This window comes from Clupea harengus, chromosome 17 (assembly GCF_900700415.2).
Source record: "Clupea harengus chromosome 17, Ch_v2.0.2, whole genome shotgun sequence".
In the NCBI taxonomy this organism is placed as follows: Eukaryota; Metazoa; Chordata; class Actinopteri; order Clupeiformes; family Clupeidae; genus Clupea; species Clupea harengus.
Window position 1 is genome coordinate 4,279,222 of NC_045168.1, and position 12,500 is coordinate 4,291,721.

A 12,500-nucleotide genomic window follows, 5' to 3' on the forward strand; every position below is an offset into this window, starting at 1 on the left:
AGGCACGCAGGCTGTGGTGACTCGTGGGTGGTTCTGCCGTCCCGCGGGGCCCAGCCCGGCCCGACTCGAAGCTCAGGAGCACAGAACAGCACCAGCACAGCACCAAAACCTAGACAGCCGTAATTATTGCGTCTTGACTAGCATATAAGAGCCTGGGACAGGAGGGAGATTCCCATGGCTGTAAGAGGCCTGGAGAAGAGAGTCACACAACTCTCATTATTTCCAATTTAACTTTTCCATCGTTTATCATGGCCCAGGCTAAATACACTTTTGGGTGGGGGAAAAAAGAGGCCCTAAAGATTTTTGGCATGAAACATATGTTTGGTGGTTGGTGGATGATGTAGTGTGTATAAAATAATTTCTAATTTCCATCCTGTACCACTGCAGACCTATACAGAAACAGAAACACTTTTATGGAACTGGCCGCCAAAAGAGATAACCATGTCATCAAAATGAGAAGGCACTTTGCCATGTGATCAATATGTTATTGAAGATGCAATATCTCCTGTCATAATAGTTTAATGTGATATAACAGTATCATATTACAATTATATACAGTTGTCACAACAGCTCTTGAAATATTTCATACTATGACAGCTCATTAGGAAATACCATACACTATTATGCAACATATAACTCTCAGGAATGTAATGCAAATAATGGTACCGTCACACGTCATTGGACACAGAATGCCATGACGACTAATGTCAGGTATGTGCAATAACATGTTAATAAACATGCTAATGACAGGCTGTAAAAGAAACCAAAGTAACAAGGTCTGCCTCTTCTACATTGAGTTAACATCTTCTCAGACAGGAAGCATGGCAGGGACGTGTGGTCGCTCTTGAATCAATGAAAACGCAGCCTCGGGCGTTTCTCTTTGTCTGCCGAGGCGAACAGGATCAATGGGAGCTTCTTCTTAGATCAGTCGGGTAATTTGTCTGTTTTCCACAGAGCCCAGGAATTGAGAGGTGAATCAATGCAGCTGTCAGCCCGGCCATCGTAACACTTGTGGCCAACACCATGGCGTTCGCTGCCAGATTGCTCATTTAATTGTGTTTTACTCCAGGCAATAGATTTGTAAAGATGATACTTTCAAGCATACACAGATGCTTTCAAATATGTAAACAAACATTCAGATCTGTAAAGATATAATCATTTAATATGTAAGCATGTAATTTAGTCATATAGTCATATAGTCATTTAATATGTAGGCATGTAATTTAGTCATATAGTCATATAGTCATTTAATATGTAAGCATGTCATTTAGTCATATAGTCATTTAATATGTAAGCATGTCATTTAGTCATATAGTCATATAGTCATTTAATATGTAAGCATGTCATTTAGTCTTATAGTCATATAGTCATTTAATATGTAAGCATGTCATTTAGTCATATAGTCATATAGTCATTACATATGTAAGCATTTAATATGTAAGCATGTCTTTAGAGGAGGAACGATACATGTAGAAATGTACCTTAGATGTATAAAGACATACCTAAACATAAATAGGCAATTCAAATAGTTTGAGGACACTCTCTCATGCAGCAAGTCATATTCATCTTTCCTTCAGAAGGGATTCAAAGTGAATCAAAGTTCCACACACTCCATTACACAAACTAATTAGGCTTCTCAAAAGCACCAGATTCAACATGTGCTCTGACAATGGGTTTGAATTTTATAGATAGTCTCTTCAAGGGACCGACCACCATGAAACAAGTAACATGCATGAAGAAACGGCACAGCCTATGAATTCTGAAATATTTTTTTTTGACAGGGGGGGGGGGGCAGAGGAAGGGGGGAAGATTTAAGATTCCGGGACCTTGTTTGTCCATGTTCTTTTGTGTTCTGCCCACGAGGCTGTTCCCATTCCGTGTAAGTGTGCCATAAGCCTTGTAATTACAGCAATCAGGGAGGCCTGTGCCTGTGATCTGTTTCGTTCGCAGGGTGTTTTTCATGTGGCAGCGTTCATTTGTTCGAAACTTTTAGCACCCTCCATGGGTTTTCGCGCTGAATGCCTTGGTTTTTTTCTTTTGTTTACGCCGTTTGAGTGCATCCAGTTTGTCATCTGTGTGGCTTTGATAGACAGCCTGCGACTCGAGTGAATTGAGGAATTAAGGAATTCAGAGAGCACTCAGGCAACTGGGCCACATGAAATCAAACAGGCCTCAGAATAGTGGGAAAAAAAGAGAGAAAAAGGGAGACAGGAACAAACCCCAACGAGAAATGTGTTTCACAAGTGTGGATGTGTTCTTAGAATTTAGTTATATATAAATAAAGGAACTAAAGTGCAACGAGGGCTTGATCCTCCCTTTTTCTCTTGGCTTGCTGTGTGGACTGCAGCGGACTACCACAGCAGTGGCAACATCGTCAACAACGGCTGGAAAATCCACAACACGGCGAAGAACAAGTGGTTCGTGTGCATGGCCAAGACGCCCGAGGAGAAGCAGGAGTGGCTGGAGGCCATCTTGAAGGAGCGCGAGAGGAGGAAAAGTGAGTAGCGCTTGTATTTTATACTCCACAGTACAATGAGAAAAAAAATCAACCCATAGTGCATTGTTTCAAAGGTGTGAAAGATGTGTTTTAGTCTACATTACTGTGACAAGATCAGTTTTGTGTGCTTGTGAATTATGTGTATGCTTTAATGTACACCTGACCACAACAAATTCCCCTTCAGGGACAAATATTGTATTCGGATCTTACCCATAGTGCATTGTTTCACAGGTGTGAAAGTTCAGGTTCTTATAGATTCCTAAGGGTTTAATGTCTTTAAATGTCAATGTTGCTCTAGGTCATTTAATTTCATTAGACATCATTAGTTCCACCTCCTAATTTGTGAAATCTGCTAATTAGTCAAGTGAGGTGGTTTGTACACACGTGTGTGGGAAGGACTTTTACTGACTGAATCTGGACTTTGTACCTCTACCAAGAGGCCCTGTTTACCCTTTGGAACAAACATGGTTTTAATAACCAGATCATTAGGCTTCCAGATTGTGGCATAGTATGTCTCTGCTGTTTTTCACTGTTTCCAGTGCATAAAGGCATGGATTAGATGTGTTTCTGTTTAGGTCACACTGGTGGCACACTGTAATCAGATTACATCGATATCTACTGTGCCATACTATATTAGAATCAGGACAACTACACCCCAAGTCCTAACACATTCTCAACCCATCCTCATCTTTGAAGAGCAAATGTGGGCAACATCCTTCTGCCAAGTATAGACGGGGCAAGGGACTCACACAGGGCATCCGCCTTTCTCAGGCAAAGAGAGGCATCATGGCCGCCAGTCTAATTAACCGTGGCACAAGCTGTTAATCCAGGGGTGAGGTGTAATTGGCAATTAGCTCGTTTGGCGTGACGACATTAGTACCCTACAGCGCTTCAGCATAGAGATATCTGCATATCAAATGCAATCATGCACACCAGGAGGACACAAAGCCAGGGGGGTGGTGTGTGTCGTGTTAATTCCTTCTTAATATGCTGACATGCTTGAGAACAGCTTTGCAAATATCTCTAATAGATAAAACATTGTTTACACAACTGTGAATATTAAATCTAGGGTGTGAATCTTTGCGTTGGCTGGGGTTCATTGCCCGTGTCAGTGCACTGCTGTGTGGACTGTGACTTATACGTTTGCTTACACTGCTTTAGGATGGGTGCGGTGAAAGGCTGGGCTGAGACTGAACAGCGTGCATGTGTTGTGTGTCGCCTGTGCTTCGCGTCCTGTTCGGTTCTGGTGTGGATTAGTATCCCTTGAAGCGAAAACAGTTTGGTGTGGATGAAGTACTGCAGAGCACACTAAAGATACATGCCAAAGCGTTGTGCTTCGGCATATTTACGACGTGGATGAATTTAGGGCATGAATGCTTTGTATTCTTCATGCATGCTTCGCGTTTTGGAGAACCATGTGTTCGATCTTGCCAGCCTAAAGACTAGCTGCCTCACTTTTGGTTCTCGACTGGCACACAGCTGTACTGCTGCTGAGTCAGTGCCTGTTAAGGGAATGGTCCAGTAGTGTTGTGCATGTATGAATTCATGTGTGTGCATGTGCGTGTGTGTGTGTGTGTGTGCGCAGGTGTGTGTGATATCACGTGTTTGTGTGTATCTAGGTGTATATATCTGCTATGTGTGTGTGTGTATGTGTGTGTGTGTGTGTGTGTGTGTGTTTTTTGTGTGTGTGAATTCGCCTGTTTGTGTATATGTGTGTGAGTATATCAGTGTGTGTGTCCATCGTGTACGTGTCTCACAGTGTTTCTCCCCTCTCTCCCGTAGCCCTGAGACTGGGGATGGAGCAGGACACCTGGGTGATGGTGTCAGAGAAGGGAGAGAAGCTCTATCAGCACATGTGCAAACAGGGACACCTCATCAAGGACCGCAAGCGCAAGCTCACAACCTTCTCCAAGTGCTTCCTGGGAAGGTGAGTTGGCACCAGCACCCTCGCCCCCTCTGTCCCACCAAATATTGCATCTTGGGAAAATAAAACAGTTCCTGTGTTTTCATGGCCCACCTGGTTGAGCACCTGGGCATGGGCTTTATTGCTAGGGAGCTTATATACAGATCAAATGTGTACATCTGTACTGTAAAGTCACAGTAAAGAGCATTTTCTATATGAATAAATGTAAATCACCATGTGAAAAAGTTAAGTTAAGCGATACTGGTTGAGTTGTGGGAATGAGGGAGGCTGAAACTGAGCCCTCATTGAGCAAACAGAACGCTTAGGTAGAGTTCTTTTCTGCAAGGGGGCCCGTTCACAAGGCTGTACACAGGGCACAACATTTGGTATTATAAACCTGAGTAGGCTGAAATGTGGTTTTAAGATGGACTCAAATGTTGTGATAAATCTTTTTCCATTTGACATGAAGTACATCTGGCCATAACATCACAAGCAGTAGACAGTATATCATTGCTTTGAGGACCTTGCTGATATTGTTAGTGTCTGTTTTTGTGACTAGCATGTGAAAAGCACACATAATGCAGTCATCTTTGCATGGGACACTATTAATAGCACTTCTATAAAAGTCAAAATTGGTTTCCTTATCCTTCCTTTTGAGTCTAAATCTGTCAGGAGTTGTAAAGGAAAGAGGCATGTTTTTTTGGGGTGGGGGTGGGGGGGTGCATCTGGATTTGAACCCTCTGGGAGAAGAATCTGGATTATGTATCTCTGCCATTTAGTCACAGTGAAATCAGAGCCAGAGGCAGTCCAGTGTTCCCCCATGAATCTTCTTTAAGGATTATTGGTTAAATATCGGGGAGTGTGGGTCTCATTGAACGTGGTCATAAATCAAGGGGATATGTGGTTATGTCCCTGCTAACCCCCCCCCCCCCACCTCTGAGACTGGGACTCCAGGCAGAGGATTATTTTAATGTTCCTTGAGGTAACCATTATGGCAAGGTCGTTATATTCTGTGTGTGTGTGTGTGTGTGTGTGTGTGTGTGTGTGTGTTTGTGTGTGTGCTTGTATGTGTGTGTTTGTGTGAAATAACAGTATCATCGTCTACTAGAGGAAACAGGTTGCTGGTGTTTGAATCATATGGGATTATAACACCATCTGTTATAGAAACTACCTACCTTGTGTCCCACTTTTAACGAGACTTTAAAATAACCTTTAAAAGGTGGTTTCACCCGTACGAACGTCCTTTTTTTCCCCCCGTCATATTGAATTATACAAGTTGTCCTCTCCAGAAGACTTCATATTTCAGATGTGGTGTCCAAGAGCCGTGATGGCATGAGACACGGCTGTCCTGGCCTTAAAGCGAGCGCTGGGAGTGAGATCAGAGGAGGTGAGGTCTCTCTCTGGCTTTACGAGCTTATGAGGGAAGAGCTGGGTTCTCATTTCTTCTACGGAGGAGGAGGAGAGTGCGGAGAGAATGGCTTTGTCTTTGGCAAGGCCCGAGCCTGTCTGAGGTCTCTCCAGCAGTGATGTCCGCAGTGATAAAGCACATTCTTGTGCACCAGTGAGAGGAGTGATACACACAGTGCTGAGAGCACGGGGCTGGAACTGTCATAGGTGTGTCACAGGTGTGTCACTTGTTAAGCTTCATTGAGTGAAGTGTATTAGTTAGTGGTATAGTGTCTGTGTTCTCATATTCTCATATTCTACCATAGCTGTGTGCACGAGATTTGGACTTGGTGTGTGTGTGTGTGTGTGTGTGTGTGTGTGTGTGTGAGTGTGAGTGTGAGTGTGAGTGTGTGTGTGTGTGTGTCTGTGTCTGTGTGAGTGTGAGTGTGAGTGTGTGTGTGTGTGTGTCGGTAGCCCTCTGCTCATCCACTGGTGGTGTAATGGTCTCTGCTCTGTGTGTGTGTGTGTGTGAGAGAGACAGAGAGAGAGAGAGAGAGAGAGAGAGAGAGACTGTGTTCGTAGAACTCTCCTTGTTCAGAGAGAGAGAAAGTGTGTGTGTGTGTGTGTGTGTGTGTGTGTGTTGACTTAGCTCTCTACAGGCCCACATGTTGCCATCTGGTCTTGGCATCAAGGCTGTGCAGGCCAGACCCCTCTGAGTGAGGAGGGGAGTGAGTGAAAGAGAGCTTCAAGGGCTTTGGTTTCTCTGGACAGCATATGCTCAAGGGCTTTGCCTTCAGACGGCCTGGTGCTTCTAAAGCATAGTGTCAGTAGTGATAGGGTGGCGAGGAAGAGATTTGAGTGTGTTTTATGGTGTGCAGTACAGCAGACAAACATAACAGACAAGTGAAATCTGTTGTTTTACAGTAATGGTTTGAATGACAGTGATGGACCTGCTGTTGTTTCTTTTGTGCTGCCAACCAAGAGTGTGGTTTTTTTATGAGTTAGACAGAGAAGATGTTGTGAAATCAAACTCACTATATATTTGTCTGTGCTGACTGAATGTGTGTGTGTGTGTGTGTGTGTGTGTGTGTGTGTGTGTGTGTGAGTGTTTAAGGGGGATTGTTTCGTGAACTACTTTCTCCTCGAGTGTCTCCACACAGAACAGTGTGAGTGGTAGAGTGGGGGGGTGGTCTGGTCTGGAAGAAGAATGCCTCTGTCAGCTGAGGAGATTAAAGACAGCACACACACCGGCAGGACTGGGGGCCGCTCTGCCTGTGAAAAGACCATATGGACGAGAGACGTATAGTGAAATGTGCAGCCTTGAGGGTTTATTTGGCGTTGCGGTCCTGCGAACATTTGCGATTGAACTCTCGGTCACATTTCTACTCTCCCAGTTTTAATTACTTTTGGCATCCAGTGTCTTACTGAGTGCTTTAGAAGACGAGTCCAATGCGGTATCTTGCTGATTAGAAACGCATGGCTTTTGGCAGTGGTGCTCACCGCTCAGGTTGCCCAGAAGGCAGGTCCTCTCACTTTGAGCTTCTGAAGTTGAGGTATTGATCTCTTCAACTCAAGGGAAGTTGTGCTATCCTGTGTTGAAGAAATTACTTTATAAATAAGGGAATTTATTTATTATTATGTATTTATTTATTAAGCCACACGGAAATTAACAGATTCCGATAACAACATTCCGATAAATGTGAACCTTCCGCATCATTAGTTATTTATGGGGTTGTTCAGGACTGGAGGACAGAGTATAAATGATGCCTGTACAGGGTGTGTTGTCCTTGATGAAGTTCGTTGGTTTCACATGTACAGTTTCCCAGCGTAAACGAGCCCAGCTGTGTGCTTCGAGAAGCCGCACACTTTTTGGAATTAAACTAACAGAATAAATATCCTAGTTAGTCCTGACGTGAGGTATATAAACACACTGCCACAACGACACCTCAGCTGTCAGGATCCTAATCAGACTCGCTAGGGGAGAATGTTTATGTCTTTGGCAGGGGGAACAGCTTGAAACTGTTAGACACCGCGATTCATGGCGTAAGTGACTGCTATTTGTCAAAGGGTGTCATGAGAGCTATGGATTCCAAACATACGGCGTGTTTTTCTATCCAAGGGTGGCTTAGCGAGGTTGACTAAATCTTCCATCACTCTCCCCTGGTCTCTCGCTGGCTCCTGTGTTTCTGTTCCCTCGCGTTGTCCATGTCATGGTTTGTGTGAGCCTCTCCCTCTTTCTCTTGTTTCAGTCTTCCTCTGCTCTCTTTCTCCTTTTCCTCTCTCTTTCTTTTCTCCCTCTCTCTTTCTGTTCTCCATCTCTCCTTCTCTCTTTCCCTTCTTTCAGTCTTCCCCCTCTCTCTTTCTCCTTGTCCTATCTCTTTCTTTTCTCCCTCTCTCTTTCTCTTCTCCATCTCTCCCTCTCTCTTTCCCTTCTCTCAGTCCTCTTCCCTCTCTTTTCTCTCCCTCTCTCCTCACTTCTCTCTCATGTCAGGACAAATTTAAATTCATGGTATGGTAGACATCCGACTTGGTATGCCCAGTGAGATTAGTTAGTGCTGTCTCTTCTATCCCTGCTTCTCTCTCTCTCTCTCTCCCTCTGTCTGTCTGTCTGTCTCTCTGTCTGTCTGTCTGTCTCTCTGTCTGTCTTTCTTTTTGCTTTCACCACTGGGTCCCAAAAACTCTGGAACTCTGGATAGACCGCAGCATTGCTCTGGTGGAGTTGGCCATGTTTGTTTTGGTTTTGCGGAGAGGGACGGAGGGCCGCCGAGAGAGAGGAGGGGATGGGAGCCAGAGAAGGGGGGGGGTACGAGGTCACAAAGTGAGATATCGCTTCCTCCCCCCCTCCAGTTCTCTGGATTTCCCCTTCCTTGGAAATACAATTATGCCATTTAGTCAATTTGGGGCTGGGAGCGGGTTTGTGTGTGTGTGTGTGTGTGTGTGTGTGTGTGTGTGTGTGTGTGTGTTTGTGTGTGTGTGTCTGCCCCAGCTCGTTATGTTTCATGTGGCGGTTGTTTCTGTCCCATCTTTGTCTGTAAGTGATCAGCATCAGGAGTCACTCAGAAATAGTCAGGAGTTTGTGGAATCTGTGTTTGTGGTATCGCGTTTCCTTAATACAACAATAAAGCTCTAGCTTGGGTTTGGATGTCAGGATGATGTGGGTATATTTACTCTGCGTATCAGAGACACGCTGCATGGGCAACACTGTGTAAAGATACTGTAGTCCGTCAGGATGTTTTCTTTGGGCAGATAGAAAGATTCGCTCAGTCTATAATTATATACTGTGTGTTCAACGAATCAGATATGTTTGTGAGATGCGTGCATCTCAGCACTGAACTACATCCAGTGTGTGTCTGGTTTGGTTTATTTGTTTGCAGTTATTTGTGTCTGAAAACATATAATAGAGTAAGCAGCTGTTTAACATTATAAAACATAAAATATATATTTTTGCTTGTGCTGGTACAGCAGTATACTGCTGCTGTAGCTTTGACTCCGCAGTGAGCTTGTGTCATTGGCTGATAAGAAATGTATGTGATATACTGTGCATGACTTCACTCCAGCTGCTTGGCTTCCACAGTGAGTAGCGCCCTGGTCATTGTTATTTTCGATTTGATTAATAGTGTATTCGACTTGATTGCGACTGTTCTTCCTCCACAGAAAGGTTGTGTCTTGGCTGAGGTGAGGTTATGTGTGATCTATACAGTGTGTGGGGCTGACTGCAGCTGTTTTGCCCCCGCAGTGAATTTGTGTCCTGGCTGATGGAGATCGGGGAGACGGATAACCCAGAGGAGGGTGTGCACCTGGGCCAGGCTTTACTGGAGAACGGCATCATCCACCACGGTCAGTCCTCTTCCTCTCTTAAGTCCCCTCTACATGTGTCCATGTCATTCTAAAGGGGGTTCAGGCCCTGGGTTCTGTAAAGTGCCGTAAGACAATTGTATTGTTTTGGTGCTATTTAAATAAAATTGAATTTAATTGAATTTAATTCCTATCAATGACAATCAGGGCTTCAACAGGACTTACACAGGCACAGGCCCAGGCCTGCTAACCCATTTGCTGCAGAGTTAGCCTGCCTTTTGCCTTGGCTCAATCATTTAGCAGATTTGTGTACTCACAAAAACGTTTCATGACTGATGATGCAGGCTTTGCTTTTGACAGTTGAGTCCATGATCGCAGCTCTAGTTTTCTTCTCACCCACGAGAGCCACAGACAGCCTCTTAAAGAGCCTTTAGCTGTCTCGTTTTACTCAACTTTAGCTGTTATGTAGAACAGAGCAGAACAGACATTTTCAGCAATAACAAGCCCCTCCTGCATAACAAAATGGTTCTTCACACAGAAAAAACTCTAAGTCACTTCTGAAACTTTTGAAAGCGCTGATTTTATGTCAAAACGTTGTTCCGTCCACACCAAAACGCAGAAAATGGTTTGTTGTTGTTGTCGTGTCTGGAGCACAAACTTTTGTCAGTGTTGTTGGAACAATATGTCATTATTTCTAAAACTCTGTTTTCCCTGTCCACACTACCAATTTATGAGAGAGAAGTATTGTTTTCTGTGTCAGAAAATGCTGTTTTAGTGTGGATGGAAGGGCTGAACGGAGAAACAATTTAGCACTTTCAAATTTAGGATAGGACGTTAAACCGCACTGACATGTACTATATTCTCATTGTTCCTTCCCCTTCACGCTCGTAGCTGTCACGGTTTGTTATTATTAACAGTAACTACAAAATGACCCTCACAGGACACCATAACAATGATATCATCCCAGGACCTGGACTTAGGGGTGTTGAAAGGCGTGTGGAGCAGATGGCTTCTTTATAAGCAGTGGAAGTGCTCCGTTTACTTCAGGGATTATAAATATTCATCCTTTCACACCCTATGTTTGTTTTATATTGCCCAAATTGTTGCTCAGCAGCCTTCCCACTATTTGGTTATTCCTTCCACAGGATGGGGGACAGCTTTTCTCAGTCGCTCTGGTACATTACTCAGATCAGAATACAAATTCTCAGTTTGTTCAACCTCCCTCACATCATCTAGTTACTTGTGCACATCATAACAGCCATTTCTCATTTTTTTCACATTCATGCAAAATTTCAAAACATTTATGTGTGTGTGCGTGTCTGTGTGTGTCTGTGTGTGTGCGTGACTGTGTGTGTGTGTGTGTGTGTGATTGTGTGTGTGTGCGTATGTGTGTGTGTATGTGTTTGTATGTGTGTGTGTGTGTGTGTGTGTGTGTGTGTGTGTGTGTATGTGTGTGTGTGTGTGTGTGTGTGTGTGTGTGTGTGTGTGTGTGAGTATGTGTTTGTATGTGTGTGTGTGTGTGTGTTCTTTTCCTGAAAAGCGACTGGACCCAGTCCAAGTGGAGCACTAAATCACTTTCCACCCCGTTTCTCCTGCTTCCTAACAGTGGAGAAATGAATTTGGGGCTTTGGAGCCTCACGTCGGCTCAGTGTGAAATCACTCTGGGGCTGCCTGAAAGACTCACCGGGGGAGGTTTGGGGGGGGAACTCATAGGGTCAACCCCCACCCCCCCAGATTACTTTTCTGGGAGCGAAAGCCTAAATGCCACTTGCATGTGGGAGAATAGGACTGGTGGAACGGAATGGTTTCAATTAGAAGGGTCTTTGAAGCTGAAGCTTTTAGCTGAAGTTTTGGAAGCAGCTGTCCTATATCTGAATGCAGCATAGAGCATTTAGGTTCTTCCCTAGAGGCAGAGAGTGACACACGGTGTGATTAGGTGTGGATGTGTTATAGTGCTTCTATGCTCCGTGTGCCTAGTGCCTTCGGTCACGCGGGCCAAAATAAAGCTCTTTTTTGCGTTGTGTGTCTTTTCAGTCTCTCTGCACAAACCTTACTGCCTGTTCTGGTGGTTGCTCTGTTGTCAGAATGTTGTTCTGGAACATTCTTGTTCTTGTTCTCCGCAGTGACAGACAAACACCAGTTCAAGCCCGAGCCGGTGCTGTACAGGTTCCGCTATGACGACGGCACGTACCATCCCAGGAGCGACATGCAGGATGTCATCTCCAAGGTAACCAGGCGTGGGACCATTGTGCGTCCCGCCAGCCCAGCGCTTATGGATTGTTTTTGGCCCGACCTACAGGCGAGGCGTCCCAATATGCTAACCATCACTTTGTCTGTGTCCATGTTTCCCCTGTGTCTGTGTTACACTCCCTGCACATCTGTCTCTTCCTGTCTTTCTGTTTCTCTCTCTCTCCTTTCCTTTCGCTCATTCTCTTTACCTCTCTTTCTCAATCACTCTCTTCATCCCTCTTTCCTCCTCCTCTCTCTCTCACTCTCCCTCTCCCTCTGTCATTCTCTCATTCCCTCTTTTCTCTTCTGTTTCCTTTCTCCCATTTCCATTTCCCCGCTTTCTTTCCTCCTCTCTCTCCCTCTCAATTCTTTCTCCCTTCACTCTCTCTCTCCCTCTCTCAATTATTTCTCCCTTCACTCTCTCTCTCCATCTCTACAGGGTGTCCGGCTGTTCTGCAGGCTCCATAGTTTATTCACTCCGGTGATCAGGTAATGGGTCCAGTGCTCAGCCTTGCCTCATTAAACACGTCTCTCTCTTTCTCCAGACATTCACACTCCACACACACACACTCTACACATTCACACACTAGGACACACACATAGACACACACAGACACATACACACATTGGTGTAGCCAGGTGTGACTAGAATCCTGTGGCTTTAGTTTCTCTCTCTATCTCTCTCTCTCT

The 12,500-nt window shown here is 44.6% G+C and overlaps 1 protein-coding gene across 2 annotated transcripts in view; it reads left to right on the forward strand.

Moving 5' to 3' along the window:
- Positions 1-12,500, forward strand: part of prex2 (phosphatidylinositol-3,4,5-trisphosphate-dependent Rac exchange factor 2) — a 132,857-nt gene that overhangs the window by 38,343 nt on the left and 82,014 nt on the right. For both annotated transcript variants that reach the window (XM_031584380.2, XM_031584382.2), the window contains 5 exons: positions 2,348-2,497; positions 4,280-4,424; positions 9,523-9,623; positions 11,705-11,808; positions 12,250-12,299. In XM_031584380.2, coding sequence (XP_031440240.1) covers positions 2,348-2,497; positions 4,280-4,424; positions 9,523-9,623; positions 11,705-11,808; positions 12,250-12,299 — 550 coding nt within the window. The remainder of the gene's footprint in view (positions 1-2,347; positions 2,498-4,279; positions 4,425-9,522; positions 9,624-11,704; positions 11,809-12,249; positions 12,300-12,500) is intronic.